We start from the raw sequence: 17,323 nt of genomic DNA, 5'->3' as shown, positions 1-17,323 counted from the left end.
ATGATAATGGTAGTGTATTTTCATATTTCACACTCAAGCAGTGTTGCCACCTGTCCAGTTTTCACCTGGGCAGCCCGGTTTTTGGAAGGGCTGTCCTGGTGGAAACTGCCTGTCTGGATTTCCAAATTAGGACAGGACATTGAAGTTAATGACATGGCGATCAGCCAATTGCATCACCAGTCCTGACATGACCATCCCGCCCCCTGAAGTCACCATCCCGCCCACAACATTTTCCACCCTGCCCCTTGCCTGGATTCACACATTTGAAAAGGTGGCAACCCTACATTCAAGCTAAATAACATTAAGGTGCCATTTTCTTTGCCAAGTGCGATTTTCTTTTCCAAGTGCGACACTAGCCTTAAGTTGTGCAGAAGTTCTATATTAATTTATGCAGAAATAAGTACTTGGTTGACTGAGTTTATATAGATAAGTGGTTTTAATAGTTGCATTGTAGTAGTCTGCTAAAAACTAAGTGGGGCTCATTTATCAACACTATGCATAATTGTGCATGGGCAGTAACTAATAGCAACTAGTCATCGATTGGCTTTTATCAGCTGGTTGCAGTTAGAACAACGAATGCAACAATTTGATGGGTTGCTATAAGTTACTGCCCAGGGCATATTTGTCCAGTGTAGATAAATGACCCCAAGTAGTATGTGTGATCGCAGGACGCATCGGGCTGAGGGCACACAAGGTGGAGACAAGCGGATCCATGCATATCTGCTCTTGTATGTAGCATCACTAATAGACACAGAGTCAGCCTGACTGCAGTTGTGGAGATCTGCCTTAAAAAGGCAAAAGCATACATTTTAAGGCCAATCTATTGCTCCGTGTAGCTGGAGTCACACATAGGAGTGCATAGGCTATACCTTCACCGGTGACAACTGTAAGTCCCCCTATGTAAGTATTTTAAGCTTTAAAGGGGACCTGTCACCATAATAAAATAATGCCAAATCCTATGTTATGATGTAAGTCAAGCAAAATAAACTTCACGTACACTTTATAAATGATTTAAATCTCATTTCTTTTAGTCTTGGAATTCAAAATCACACAAAGCAGGCGTTTGGTGGACATTGTTATTAGGGAAAGCTTTTCATCATGCCAAAATCTTGTTTATTTGTCAGAATGGGGGACCTGATGTCCATGTCCTTGCACTGGCTAACCAATTAGATGGCGAGGAGAGAAGGGGAATGTGAGGAGTGCAGTGACATCAAGGAAGTGCAGAATGAAAAGTAATTGCTTGCTTCACCTCTATGCTTCTGTCGTAGAGGAGGGGCAGGCAATATATGATTGACAGCTGCGATTTTTAAGGGCTCTTACACATGAGCGTTCTGACCTGCGCTCCCCTGCGTTCCGTTTTTTGGCGTTCAGCCGCAGGGGAGCGCAGGAATAGACGCAAGTCATTATTTGAAATGGGGCTGTACTCACTCAGGCGCGTGTAGGCGCCGAACGCAGGTTCAGACGCAACATGCTGCATTTTTCCTGCGTTCGGCGCCTACACGCGCCTGAGTGAGTACAGCCCCATTTCAAATAATGACTTGCGTCTATTCCTGCGCTCCCCTGCGGCTGAACGCCAAAAAACGGAACGCAGGGGAGCGCAGGTCAGAACGCTCATGTGTAAGGGCCCTTAAAGAGTTTATAACGAGCATGGATTTTTGAATAAAAGTTTTTTTTGGACTTCATGCTTAATTTGAAAAGTACTTTTATTATACAGCTTTTTATGTCTGGGTGACAGGTCCCCATTAAATGATTTTGTTACACCATAGCATGCCTCCCAGCAGTCCTGATTTTGACAGCTCAACCTGCAGTCCCGGGTTTGGTTATATTTATCAAAGAATGAAGTGAAACATCGCCACAGTCTGCTAGAGTGAAATTCCACTACTCTCCATTCATTTCTATAGAATTTTGAAAGGTATAGTTATCAAAGGATGAACTTTCACCCATTGATAAATACTCTTTTAAAAATCCTATAGAAGTTAATGGATAGTGGCGGAATTTCACTCTGTGGTGATCTCTTACTTCACTCTATGATAAATATACCCCTTTCTCTTTGATCTCCTGCACTGAACAGCCAGAAAAAGTTTCTAAAACTTCATTGGCTTTGTCAGAAAGCCCAGAATACGTGGCAGGTTCATTTGGATACTTTTGCAACAATTTAAGAAATGGAAAGAAACAATTGTAACTCTTTAAGATAAGCAGGTCTCTTGGGGAAACTGACTTGCAGCTTCAAGGGCAATTCACCTTCATTAGCAAAACTGTAATGAAACATCAAAACAACAGAAATGTGTTCAAACTTTCATAACCTGCCAAGTTTTGTAAAATGATCATGGTAATTAGTGGGTGTGGCCATTAAAACAGGCGTGTTCAAAAATTTTCGCTGCAAATCTTTTTTTTTTTTTCCCCCTCTTTCTTTTTCCAAAATGTTGGGAGGTATGCATAGCAAAGGAGTTTGCGATTGCATTGGTGGTTCACGTCTTTGACAAAACATAAATCAGATGTTCATTTTATGTTCGAGAAAAGCAGAATGCTACATTTCTGGTGTGCAAACCCAAATCTGTTTGGAACTCATGCCATTCATTTGACATTGTACAGTTGTGTGCCTAACACAATGCATGGTATACATGCAATAACAGCAGAGGATATCTCTCCAGCAACCCCTATTATTTTATTACGAGGCAGCACTTGGGTGAGTTGTAGATCAGCAATAGTCCCTTCTCCACCCACCAGTATCTGTCCCCCTGCTGCCAATGGCATCTGAGTTCAGATGGGAGGCCTATTCATTACCTACAGAAGTAATTGCTCCTTTTATCATTTTAAGGACATGATAGGTCATAAATGCAAGGCTCTACCAAACAACATTAGTGGTAATGTGCGCGTTTTGCTCTGCAGAATAACAACATGGAGCATCTGAGTGCACCAATTGAATTTCTAAAATGCACTTTGAGTGATGGATCACTGGGATGTTATCTAATTAGAGAACTGCCAGAAATCTAGAGATAAAGTGCACAGCCTTCCTATAAAAGTGGCATTTTGTAGCAACCGTTACATTAAAGAGATACTGACAGCAGAAATTAAACTCTTTTTTTTACATCTATCATAATAATGCCTTTGAAAGCTACTTATAATTTTGCCATAAAGTATTTGCACAATGCTTTTACATAACCTGTCTGATGCCCCATGTTCCTGTATGAGGGGGCTGCCATATTTGTGCCGTAAGTATTAGAAACTTTAACTGACAGGCTGAGATGGGACAGTCAGGTTGGCAAAACAGTCACGTTTAGAAACTTCAACTAACAATAACTTACACAAACAAACCTCTCCGCAAAAAAACAATCAACATGACCTCAGACTTTTAATATACATTCATATTTTAAAAAGTAGTTTTTAGTGTCCGTATCACTTTAACTCTTTTCATCTGTTTTGTTTACAGATATTGGTAAAGGTGCAAAAAGTTGTGGAGCATTTTCTGTCTGCCTTTGTTTTTCCCACAGTCTCTAGCCAACTGTCCACTGCTTGGAAAGCATTTTGCTTTGCCATCTGGTTGCAACCCAGAAATGCAATTTCACAGTAGCTATCTTACTGTGATGGGTAATCACATGGCTCTCTATCGTGTAGCTTCAGCCTTCAAGGGAATCTCTATCTAAAATTAGTTCCAGATTTGCTAAACGAAGACGGTAACATAATAACAAGAAGCATCGTGATTCTTCTGGCTGTAATCCTGCAGTATTGGGTTCTTTAGCACAACATGCACATTGGATTCATGATGCATCAACAACTTTTAGGACATGTGATTTGCCTTGTCATGGTTAGTGACAGACCAGAACTTGACCAACATGGGGGTATCTCTGTCACTGGGGATGAGATATTGGCGCCTGCATCAGAGCTGAGCCTGTCTTTGCTCTTACTAAGTCCAGTTGCGGCTCACTTTCTGCACCCTGCTACTTCTCCATCCATAGTGAAATAATACCCTTCAGCCAGTGCTCCACTGCAATTATAAATTTCTTTAGAACACCATTTCTACATTATACCAAACGTTAAACTGCTATTTTAGATTAAAATGTTAAAATCCCTATGGACTCCTTCTGTATTATATTATTATTATTATTATTATATGTATTTAAACCCTGCTTAAAGGGGACCTGTCATGCAGATATAAAAAGTTGTATAATAAAAGCCCTTTTCAAATTCAACATGAAACCCATATTCTTTTTGTATTAAAACATCCATACCTGTTATAAAAGGTAATTAACAATCTTAGCTGTTAATCATATATTGCCTGCCTCACCTCTATGCTTTAAGACCCCAATACACGGGCCGATAAAAGCTGCTGACAGACCGAGTCGGCAGCTTATTGACCCGTGTCTGGCTCCAACGGGCTTCCCTGATCGATATCTGCCCGAAAGTCGTGCGTGTATGCACTCCCGCGATCCGAACAACTGACATCGCCAAATGAGCGGATCTCTACGCCTTTAGGCATAGAAGCGGGCCAGGCAATCACTTTCCATTTAGCACTTCCTAGATGTCCCTGCTCTCCACACGTTCCCCCTCCCTCCTCACCATCTAATTGTGCAACCAGTGCATGGACATTTAGTCCTCTATTCTGGCAAAACAAGATTTTGTCATGATGCGAAGCTTGCCTTAATACCTGTGTTTACAAAATGGCGGGTGCCTGCTTTCTATGATTGTGTAATTCCAAGACTGAAGGAATCAAGATTTAAAGTTTATTTTGCCTGACAAACACAATATAAATTAATTTGGCATTATTTCTTAAAGGGGACCTGTCACCCTAAGAAATAATTACAAATCTTATTTTATTCTATTAGTCAAGTAAAATAATCTTCACTTAAACTATATAAATTATTTAAATCTTGTTTCTTTGAGTCTTGTTATTCACAATATAGGCAAGCAGGCAGCAGCCATTTTGTGAAAAGTGTGATTAAGACAAACTTTGCCGCATACCAACATCGTGTTTGTGCACCAGAATGGGGAACGTGATACCCAGATTCCTGCACTGGCTGCAAAATTAGATGTTGAGAAGGGAGGGCAGTGACATCTAGGAAGTGCAGAATGGAAAGTGAAAGTAACTGCTTGAAAATATGATTGACAGTGGAGACTTTTAAACAAGTTTATTACAGTTATAGGTGTTTTAATGAAAAAAAATTATGGGTTTCATGTTTTATTTGAAAGGGGCTTTTATTATACAGCTTTTTATGCCTGGGTGACAGGACCCCTTTAAGGTGACAGGTCCCCTTTAGTATGTCTGTCTGTTAACAAATATTGGCAACATAAAATCATCTCAATGCTTGGGTTTTCAGGATACATCATAGCTTCTGTTTGACGAGACATACGGGTAATGTTATCATTCTGAAATAATCAATATTTTTAATGGTAGTAATCTTTTTTTTTATTTCTCTAGGCGTGAAAGATGGGGTCTTCACTGTGCTGCAGGTGGTGGAGTCACTTGGGTAAGAAATGTGAAACTCTTCTCTGTGTCTTCTGCTCGATGACCTGTTCAGCTTCTGCATGGCTGCTGTTAAAGTGTGGAAGATGTTATGTTAACAATATGTGTGTTCTGCCTATTGTCTCAATAAAAAGGAGTACCTGTATTGTGTTGTTTTGTCTCACAACCCTCTAGTTAGAATTTAAACTTGGGTTTGGTTGGGTCACTGATCCAAAAAAGCAGGCAGCAGTTTAAATGATACACTGGAAATTGAATACATGATTGATTCTAATGTAAATAATAATACTAATATTGTGATTAATCCACTCATTGCCAGCGGCACTGCCCCCCCCCCAAAAAAAATATTTAAAAAATAATAAGATTACCACTTTTTCTGTGCTGTTGGCATAAAATAGATGGCAAATAACTGAAATTTTATTATAAGGTAAAGTACAGGTATCACGTTTTTTCTAAAAACAGATGTATCACAGAGCATTTTCAACATGTCACTGGAAGCCATAAAGGGCCAAGGTTTACAGCATTTCTAAACAAAGCCATTTAACTAGATTACATTATAGGGATTAGGGACACTTGATATTACAGGCAGCACTGAGTGGGAGAAAGGACTTTCCTGTACAGAATTGTTTGCACTATAAAGTATGCACCTATGCATTCACCAATCCAGTATTTATTTAAACCCACTGTTTATATGGGAAGCTTATTAATAATGAATGTTGTACAGCGGAAGGATGGTATCTCATTACCTCCACTCAAGGGAGATCTAACAACCTCATGAGCTGCTTATATACAATCTATATACATTCCTTAAAGGGGGCCTGTCACCCACACCTGAAAATCAATATAACAAAAGCCCTTTTAAAATTAATCATGAAACCCGAATCCTTTTTTTTAAATTAAAATAACTATACTGGCTATAAACTCATTTAAAACTATCAGCTGTCAATCATATATTGCTGCCCCTCCTCTATGCCTGAGGCAGGGCAGGCAATTTCACTTTCCATTCTGCAATTCCTAGATATTACATTCCGTCTCCACCATTTAATTTTGTAGCCATTGCATGGGCATCAGGTACCCCATTTTAGTTTATAAACAAGATTTTTGCATGATCTTAATAATAATATCCACAAAATGGCAGCTGCCTGTTTAACGTGATTGGGAATTCAAAGACTAAAAGAAACAAGATTTAAAAATTTTTTATAGTATGACTAACATCATAAAACAGGATTTGGAATTTTGTTTAGGATGTCAGGTCTCCATTAATTCATACAGTGATATAGATAGTGCTAAATATGATAGGTGTCATATAGACCTACTATATAATTGAATAAGAAAAGGCTGATGGCTTGACTTCAGCCTACCAGGAGATCCTGTGGCACTCAGGCCAGTTCATTTCTGAGCCCAGCAACAGCTGATGTAGGTAGTTTATCTAAATTGGTCAAAAAGTTCAGAAATTGACTTGCCCTGATGATGTTGGTACTCAAGTTACAGAAAGCCTGGCTACCAAAGATTTCACTGCTAAATACTGGTGTGCAGCCATCACTGTCTATTATGGGGTTTCGTTACACAGGTATAGGATTCATAATTCGGAAACCCACTATCCATAAAGCTCTGAATTACAGCACGGCCATCTCCCATAGACGCCATTTTACTCAAATAATTCACGGTTTTAAAAACAATATCCATTTTCTCTGTAATAATAAAACAGTACTTTGTGCTTGATCCCAACTAATGTATATTTAATCCTTTTTGGTGACAAAACAATCCTACTGGGTTTGTTTAATGTTTGAATTTTTAGACTTAAGGTAATGTTGATCCAAATTACGGAAATATCCCTTATATAGAAATCCCTAGGTCCTGAGCATTCTGGATAACGGCTCTCATACTGTACCTGTATCAACTATTCCTAAGTGCTTTAAATATCATCTGTTAAGTTCTTTATCCCTTATTACTGAAAGCTGAGCCAAATCTTACATTTCATTTGTTGGTTTTTTGTAAATTCCAGTAATAATGGTAATATGGTGTAATAATGCTTCCGAAAGCATATACAGTCTAACAGACTTTACAATATGTTGGCTGCTTTTAGGCTGCATGAAGCTTTTATATTAATGGATTATTTAAAGGCAGTAACACATTTCTCAGAGACCTTATGATATTCTGCCATTAAGTTCTACTTTTTGTAACACCTCATTTTGAACTTTGCCACAGTCTCTTTCATTCTTTGCCCACATTTCCTTTCATCAGAATAAAAGGAAGAGTTAATCTCCATAGAGATCCTTACCCAAATCTTTCCAGTCATGTTATACTCTAGAACAAGGGTTCCCCAACCCTTTTTACCCATAAACTACACTCAAATGTGAAAACTGTTGGAGAGAGACAAGCAAAAACGAAATTCCATGGGGATGCCAAATAAGGACTGTGATTGGCTAATTTATTGCACCATTTTGACTGCTAGCCTTTGTTTGGACATCTCTCCCTGGTTCACTTGTAAATTCAAAATGCTCTTTTTGAACAGGTTGTGGAAGCTGTTACTGATCAGTTTCATTTTTGTTTCTCCCTTTATTAGCTCATGCCTTGCAAACCCTGAACCAAGAATGCGAAGTAAAGGTGTTCAGCTTCTGTCACGAGTTTTACTGGAGTGCTATTCCAGGCTAACCGAAAAAGAAGGTAAATATGCAAAACTTTAGGGTACTTGTGGGCTTGTCGTGACCGTTGACAGGTGGTTTCCATCTTCGTGAATCATAGGAGGCGTTGGGGTTATTAGATGCTTCCACACTGGCTGAAATACACCAACAGAGAATTGCTGCTTGTGCCAAAAGTCTAACAGTCCTCTGCCAGCAGCTTTCAAATTATACCCCTCAATTCATTCTGTCATTCATAAGAGTGGAAACCATCTGTTCCCACTCATGATAGGCAGGCCATTATCCCAAAAATGCATGAATTTTTCATGCATATGAATGATATATATGTTCCTTTGCCGAGTAAAATACACCAGCCTAGAAATACTCTGTGACATAAGCCTTAGGTGTAATTAGGGCTAAATTGTGGTTTTTGGACTGAAAATGCTCAGATGTACGTTTCCATACTGAAAACTACCTGTCACAAGGTGTGATTTGCAGCTTCAATTAATATGAAGGCAGGAGACACATGGTGGGGTTGGTTGTACATTGGTAATTTCTTTGCTATGTGTGCCATAGGTTAAAGGTATACTGTCATGGGAAAAAAAATTTTTTTCAAAATGAATCAGTTAATAGTGCTGCTCCAGCAGAATTCTGCACTGAAATCCATTTCTCAAAAGAGCAAACAGATTTTTTTATAATCAATTTTGAAATCTGACATGGGGCTAGACATTTTGTCAATTTCCGAGCTGCCCCTATTTGTGCCACAATAATATACAGGGAGTCCTCGACATACACCCGACTTACATACAACTCACACTTACTGACAGAGGCTGTTACTAGAATATAAACTAGTTTCCAACTTTTCACTCTACTGTGCATATGCTCCAGACGGGGCCACAGAGAGGATCCAAAAAGAAGAACATTGCAATGTGGCCCTTTATTGAAATAATCTGCTGTGTAGCCATGGGGGCAGCCATTCAAGTTGAATTACAGCAGGTTTCGATTTATAAGAACAAAACCTATTGTATTCTGCAGAGTTTATCTGCTATTTAACCACTGCCATTTATGCCCATTTAAACTTGAATGGCTGCCCCAGGAGCTAGTTATATTAGTTTCTGAAACAAACACACTACTTTATGGTGATGGCACACAGGAGATTAGTCTCCCACAGTAAATCCATTAGTCTACTAAAAATGGTTTTCTACCGGCAAAAAGGGCAGTTACTGATGGGGAGATTGGTCGCCTGTGTTAAAAATGCGGGAAGCAAATCTCCCGAAAATGTGTCTCATTTGGAAATAACTGAAATCGAAGGCGATAAAGCGAACACATCGATTAGTTTTTCCGAAGTCGTCCTCTGCCTCAGGAGGAAACTTTGCACAACTTTGCTATGTGTAGGTTTTATCTCCAGAAATAATTTCCAGTGCATTTTTTGGGAGATTTATCCCACACAGTCATGCATTTTTATTGTGGGTGACAAATCTCCCCGTCAGCCACTGCCCTAATATAAATTACCTGTGGGGAAACAAACGTGTTGCTTCTGGTTTCTCCAGTAGCCCAAAGTTACCTTATGAGGCAACTTCAGGCAACTTTGGAAAGCCCACCAGTGATTTACATTATTGCTGATGTAAAAGAAACTATGGATGTCTTGTCGCCCGTGACAAAAACGGCCATTGTGCCAGGGCTTTTATAACCAAACACACCATTTTTAACAGTGCAAGGCAACAGTGCATTATATTTCAGTTATTTTTTAACACGTTTATTATTCATTTATTTTTCAGTTTATTAGTTAGTGTTCCTTTTAAATCATGCAATGATTGTTTTTTAAAGGGATACATTCATGGGAAAACATTTATTTTTTCAAAATGCATCAGTTAATCGTGCTGCTCCAGCAGAATTCTGCACTGAAATCCATTTCTCAAAAGAGCAAACAGATTTATTTATATTTTATTTTGAAATCTGAGATGGGGCTAGACATATTGTCAGTTTCCTAGCTGCCCTCAATCATGTGACTTCTGTACTGCAAGTTGGAGTGATATCACCCCCCCAGCAGCCCATCAGCAGAACAATGTCATGTGACTTGTGCTCTGATAAACTTCAATCACTCTTTAGGGTAGGGACACACTGGGCGATTTGGGGAGTTTTAGTCGCCTGGCGACTAATCGCCGCGACTTTTCTCCCCGAATGCCTCCCCTCGCTCTGCGCCTGGCTAAAATGAAAAATCGCCTGCGCTAATCACACTCGGCGATTCGTTTTCCGAAGTCGCCCGAAGTTTCCTCGTGAGGCAACTTCGGGCGATTTCGGAAAACGAATCGCCGCGTGTGATTAGCGCAGGCGATTTTTCATTTTAGCCAGGCGCAGAGCGAGGGGAGGCATTCGGGGAGAAAAGTCGCGGCGATTAGTCGCCAGGCGACTAAAACTCTCCAAATCGCCCAGTGTGTCCCTACCCTTACTGCTGTACTGCAAGTTGGAGTGATATCACCCCCCCTCCCTTCCCCCCCCCCCCCAGCAGCCCATCAGCAGAACAATGGGAAGGTAACCAGATAGCACCTCCCTGACATAAGATAACAGCTGCCTGGTAGATCTGAGAGCAGCACTCAATAGTAAAATACAGGTCCCACAGCAACACATTCAGTTACATTGTATAGGAGAAACGACAGCCTGCCAGGAAGCAGTTCCATCCATCTGAAAGTATATGACCCGAGATGGCTGTTTCACACCAATATTATAACTAAAAAAAAAACACTGCTGGGTTTGGAATTATTTGCAGTATAAACAGTGTAATTTAGAAATAAAACCGACATCGTAAAAATCATGACAGAATCCCTTTAAACAAATTGTGCAGGCAGGTAAGTTGAACATCCCTCACAGGCCTCTAATGCCCACATTGTTCTGATTTTTAGTGGAAGTCCTGGTTGTATTTTATGAAAACAGACTGAAGGATCATCATCTCATTACACCGCATGTTCTCCAAGGACTGATGGCATTGGTCAGTATATATTCCTATTCTGGATTATCACAATTTTTCACCATACTGTTTTTTTAAAGAAATTGTTATATTTTGCTGCTTGAAACCACGTCTTATATAATTTGGACAGTAAATGGTGACCTTGAGCAATACATGTGTATTTACAGTAGTAGACTGCTAATTCAAACTGTACCCCCCCCCCCCCAAACAATGTAGGTCTGTATAAAAAGATATTGCATAAAACAACTCTGCTTTGTGTAAATAAACCATTTTCATAATAATATACCTTTTTTAGTAGTATGTGCCTTTGGGTAATCATAAATAGAATCTTGCCATTTTAAACAATAAATGCCGCTCCCTGGGATTGTATTATTCACAGTGCACACAGACATACCAAACAAACCATACTTGTAAGGTCACATGAGCCAATTAAGAGACCGAGTTCTGTCTTTTGCTTCCACACTTCTTCCTGTTACAGTTAGAGCTGCAGTATTTCTGGTCAAGTGATCAGAGAGTCATGAAAATGTTGCTCAAGTATTCATTTTGGGGTAAAGTGTTCCTTTAAAGAAAAATAAACATGTTTACTTTCTCAGGGCTAAGGCATGCAAGGGATTTTGATTGCCAATACATAGGGTAGTGATCTGAATGCTGCTACTGACCACTTAAACTGGACGTGCAGTGGGTTGCATGGTAGCAGCAATCAGAACGCCATCTTTGCCAATATATTTCATACCTGTACAGTTTTCTGGAAATAATAATAATGTAATAATGTAGGGACAACCTTCCAGCTGTTTCTGGTTGTCGGTGTTTTAGGTCTGAAATGGAAATGGGGACTGTAAAATACATATTCTTGCAGAAGATGCTTTTTAATCATTGAATCCCTGTTTAAATAATCCATATTTTATCTTACAGAGCATGTGCGATGTGCTGCCACAAGGTGTGGCCGTGTCTGTGCTTAAATCAGTTTTTCAAGAAGTCCACGTTCAGGTTAGGAATCATTATCTTTCATTTTAATATTCCAAAATCTGTTTCACGCATAGTTTGTATTAATTTTTCTCAGAATTGATTATACGGGTATATGATCTGTTATCAGAATGCTCGGGACCTGGGGTCTTCTGAGTAAGAGTGGCCATACACGGGCAGATAAAGCTGCCGATATCGGTCGTTTGGACCGATTTGACAGCTTATCTGCCCGTGTATGGGGGCTTCCGACGGGTCATCCCGATCGATATCTGGCCATGATATCGATCGGGAAGGTTGGATTTTTACCCGTCGGAGCCGCTTGGCGCATCGTAATTCGATCGTTCGGCCATACGGCCGAACGCTCGAATTACCCACGATATAGCCACGCAGTTTAGTGGCATATCGGGGAAAGATCCGCTCGTTTGGCGATGTCGCCAAACGAGCGGATCTTTAAGTCTATGGCCACCTTAAGGGGTCTTTCTGTTACTTGGGTCTCCATACCTTAAGTTTGCTACAAAATTATTTAGACATTATTTAAACCCAATATGATAGTTTTGACTACAATAAGGATATTTATATCTTAGTTTGGATCAAGTACAAGGAACAGTTTTATTATTGCAGAGAAAAAGGAAATAATTTCTTAAAATTTGAATTATTTACCTAAAATGGTGTCTGTGGGAAATGAACTTCCTGTAAATTAGAGCTTCCTATAATTAACAGGATCCCATACCAAGCAAGTGTGCACGTTACTTGCTGGTGATGATCTCATCAAAAAGTATCACATTGTTGTAACAAAGAATTCCTAAAAAAAAACAAAAAAACCCAGGATCCCATACCTGTATATTTCATTAATTACCCAACCTAATTGTTTTCCCAACTGTAACAAACACACTTGTGCTATGAATCATTAGTGGAGTTCACCTGATTCCAGCATGAGACCGCAATATACAGGGCACCACAGATGCAAAGCATGGTTGAGGAGAAATAATAGATAAAGATCTATGTCTATTGTATTCTGCCTGTTTCTCGCCTGCAACTGAAATTCCCTTTTCCTTGTTGGGTCACTGACCCCAACAAAAAGAGAAAAAAAAATCAACTATGGTTTCATTTAATTGTTGCTCTTATTTTAATTCTTAACATTAGCCAGACTGTGGCCTGTTTCCTAGGTTAGGTAAGCTTTAGCAACCAAGATAGCAATTGACTTTCAAAGCCTGAGAGTTGTAGATCAAAAAATATAAATATTTTTAACACCATAAAAAAAAGACTAATTGCGGATTGTCTTGGTAAAACAGGGTGACATTTAAGAAGCGTGCTTTTCTGGATACTCGGGCCCAGATTTGTGGCGAGGTCACAAAAGCCCGGGCCTAGGGCGGCAAAATTTCATGCCGCCCTGCTGCATCCTAAACTGCGTGCATCGGGCACTAGGACCCTAAAGCCTCAGGGCGCCGAGGAGGGAAATCCGACCCTGTAGATACTATAAGCATGAATTTTTTTTTTTTTCTTCAAACCTCATTTTTGGACAGGGCCCCTTTAACTCGTAACATGGTTACTAGTACAGGTATGGGACCTGTTATCCAGAATGCTTGGGACCTGGGATTTTCCGGATAATGAATCTTTCCATAATTTGGACCTTCATACCATATGTCTATCAGAAAATCATTTAAACATTACTTAAACCCTATGCTTCCAATAAGGATTAATTGTATCTAAGTTATGATCAAGTACAAGGTACAGTTTTATTATTACAGAGAAAAAGGAAATCATTTTTTAAAATTTGGATTATTTGGATAAAATGTTTCCTATGGGATGGCCTATCCATAATTCTGAGCTTTCTGGATAACGGGTTTCCAGATAACAGTTCCCATACCTGCATAGGAAAACATTGGTCGCCCAGCCATTTAGCCATAAATAATAAACAGAACAGCAAATACATTTTTACTCCTAATATCACCCAAATTTACCATTACGGTGGGCTCTTTTTCGAAGATGACAAAACTTTTTTCCCCCAATCTTGTTCATGAAAAATTGTTGTCCTAGAATAAATAGTCTTGGTTTTGATTAAATTGTATATTTACAACAAAAAAATTACAAGTTTAATGTTGATTTTTAGAAGTGATACATAATTTTCTGCTGTTCAGGCTATGTTGATGTATATAAGACACTTTCGTTTCCTAGTGTTGCTATGCCTTTATTTATTAAAGGGCACCTATCACAAAATGTTGTGATTTCTGAGCACACACTCTGGATGGTGGATATGATAGGGGTCTTTTCTTGAAAAAAAAAAAAAAAAAAAATACTATTGAGTGCTATACCTCCTGGCAGGGGGCTGCCATGCTTGGACTCGTGCATGTGCCTATTGAATTAATTCCCCCGGCTCACAGATATTGAACAAGTCGAGACGCTCACTCTGCATGTGATCCAGCATGCCCACCAGCACTGAGAGTGGGGGCACAGCACTCAAGTGCTTTTTCTTAATTTTATTTTGTAATTTTTTTTTACCGAGTGTGGACTCTTATAGCCAGCATTTCCAGTGAGGGAAACAACAGTAGGTGCTTTTTAAGTATTGACATGGCCTAATTTATAAAAATGTGGCTAGTAATTGTATGCTTCATTTGTTCTGCTTCACCATGAGCACATATTTATCTGTTCCTTTTTAGTCTTTGATGCAGATTGACCGACACACAGTCTACATGATCATCACCAATTTCATGAAGACACGAGAGGAAGGTATAAAAATGAATGATTAATGTTTGCTCGACATTTGAGTGTTTTTATACAGGCCTTCATGTTAATTTCAAAAAGGCTGCACAAATAGGCTGCTGGACAAAGTGGTGCCACAATTTACCTATATCATATGCACCGACTGCTCTGTAACCCTCAGAGCCCAGCCATGTTTTTGTCCACCTTCACATCACTGATATCTAACCATATATTTTACTGTGAGATTGGCATTGTCTTCCTTACTCATTCAGTCAATCATTTAGGCATAGCTCTGGTCATGCTCTGACCATATGGTGGAACATATTCTTAACCAACATTAGGGCTCTGTATTTTGTCTCTCAGACAAGGGATTATCCTTCATTTACTGACTGAGATACTCTTATATTAACCAAGTATGTGCTTTGTATTATCTAGTTTACACTGAATGTGTTTTCAATTTTTTATTGTCTTACCATTTATCATTCTGTGTGGTTTTTGTACTTTGACTGGAAAGCTAAATTTGAACAGTTAGACAAAATATCTGCTCAACGATGTAACAGTAAGGCTAAACCCAGACTTGGCTGATTCTCGAACTGCAGATAGACGTGTCTTGAATGAACGCATATACTGGCATCAGCCTTTCCTTGTGCCTGCTCCCATATCCATTGCCCCGGCCTGGGTGCAGACACACTGAGCGGATTTTCAAGCATTCTAATTCCTAAATCTGCGTTATGTATCTGCACCTGTGAGAAGGCAATGGATCCGGTTGCAGGCACAGGGAAAGAATGATGCCAGCGTTAATCTGCAGACCAAGAATTAACCATGTCTTGCATTAACCTAAGGGGTAAATTTATCAAAGAGTGAAGTTAGAGATAACCAGTCCGCTGGAGTGAAATACTGCCTCTTTCCGTTCATTTCTGTTGGATTTATAAAGGCTTATTTATCAAAGGGTAAAAGTGAAAGTTCACCATTTGATAAATATGCCTTTAAAAATCCTGTAGAAATGAATGGAGAGAGGCGGTATTTCACATTAGCGAACTGTGGTGATCTCTAACTTCACTCTTTGATAAATATACCCCTATGGGTCACAGCTGAGTACACAATATTCCATTAATCCTTTGTGGATGATACGTAGCTAGCCGGTCCTTAAAGCAGTCCATCTCCTGCGTATGATACATACAGTTAGGTCCATAAATCTTTGGACAGAGGCATCTTTTTTTCTAATTTTGGTTCTGTACATTACCACAATGAATTTTAAATGAAACCATTCCGATACAGTTGAACTGCAGTTAAAAAAGGCTTTAGTTCCTCACATTTTTATGCAATCTTTTTGTTCAACTCACTGAATTAAAGCCGAAAGTCTGCAGTTCAACTGCATCTGAGTTTCATTTAAAATTCAATGTGGTAATGTACAGAACCAAAATTAGAAAAAAGTTGTCTCTGTCCGAATATTTACAGACCTAACTGTATCTAGCCTGGAAAGCAGTGCATATCCATGGCATTAAATTAATAATGTGCATTCTGATATCCACGTGTAGAATTGAAGAATCTTGGAGCTGATTTCACTTATGGATTCATTCAAGTCATGGACGGAGAAAAAGATCCACGAAATCTCCTAGTGGCCTTCTACATTGTGCAGGATATTGTTACTAAAAACTATGCACTTGGTAAATATTTCACTCCTATCTCTATCACTTCATTTTCAATGAGCATTTTGTATTTATGATATTGCAGTACTTGTTATGTTAACGTTCTGGTATACAGTCAAATACTGTACATTAAATGCAATTGTAAATGTAATTGCAGTTAAAAGCATTTTCTTTCTTTCTCTTTCTGAGCTGCTTGTTGTGTCCCTTGTAACATTGTAGCAGATATCGGACTTGCATATTTCTTTCCACATGCAAGTCTGATATCTGCTACTATGTTTCAAGGGACATAGCTTAGCTGGCTTCTGCTACATTGTTTTCATAGTCAGAACCACCAGTGTAGACAGCAGTAAGGGACAAATACTGTTTTTAATAGCAGCTATATTTACAAACTTCAAACTCATTTTAAAATGTGTAATGAATGTATAGTGGAATGTTGTTTAGCATTACAGTTACTTATGAAGTTTATTTTTTGTATAAAATGTTTTCTAATCCTTGTGATTATTTGTAGGTCCATTTGTAGAAGAGCTGTTTGAAGTGACCTCATGCTACTTTCCCATAGATTTCACTCCTGTAAGAGGCTTATTCTTTTGTGTTGTGTTACATATATTTGTAGCTTGCTCAGATGCAGCAAAATTACTTTACATATACTAATTTCATTCTCTGTCATTTCCCGTCGTAGCCACCAAGTGATCCGCATGGCATTACCAGGGAACACTTAATAATGGGCTTGAGAGCTGTCCTGGCATCTACATCCCGTTTTGCAGAGGTACAGTTTGAGGAAGAGGTTGTGAAATACTGATTTCTTCTAACCCCGAGTGCTTTTATTGATGCACTAAAAACCAAAGTTAATTTTATTACAAGCTCATTAAATTTAGAAGTGTTTAGCAATAAATGTGGAACATTTCTATAGTATAGTGCACCTTGTAATACAGAAACAACTGGTCTAGTGACCATAGCTTTATGAGGA

General features: G+C 39.1%; 1 protein-coding gene across 1 annotated transcript in view; it reads left to right on the top strand.

Moving 5' to 3' along the window:
- Positions 1-17,323, top strand: part of mms19.L (MMS19 homolog, cytosolic iron-sulfur assembly component L homeolog) — a 58,021-nt gene that overhangs the window by 11,150 nt on the left and 29,548 nt on the right. The window contains exons 2-9 of the mRNA XM_018224540.2: positions 5,417-5,465; positions 8,025-8,125; positions 10,980-11,065; positions 11,957-12,031; positions 14,665-14,734; positions 16,246-16,374; positions 16,865-16,926; positions 17,036-17,122. Coding sequence (XP_018080029.1) covers positions 5,417-5,465; positions 8,025-8,125; positions 10,980-11,065; positions 11,957-12,031; positions 14,665-14,734; positions 16,246-16,374; positions 16,865-16,926; positions 17,036-17,122 — 659 coding nt within the window. The remainder of the gene's footprint in view (positions 1-5,416; positions 5,466-8,024; positions 8,126-10,979; positions 11,066-11,956; positions 12,032-14,664; positions 14,735-16,245; positions 16,375-16,864; positions 16,927-17,035; positions 17,123-17,323) is intronic.

This window comes from Xenopus laevis, chromosome 7L (assembly GCF_017654675.1).
Source record: "Xenopus laevis strain J_2021 chromosome 7L, Xenopus_laevis_v10.1, whole genome shotgun sequence".
NCBI lineage: Eukaryota > Metazoa > Chordata > Amphibia > Anura > Pipidae > Xenopus > Xenopus laevis.
Note: the sequence above shows the minus strand (reverse complement) of the source record. Positions and strands in the feature narration are given on the sequence as shown.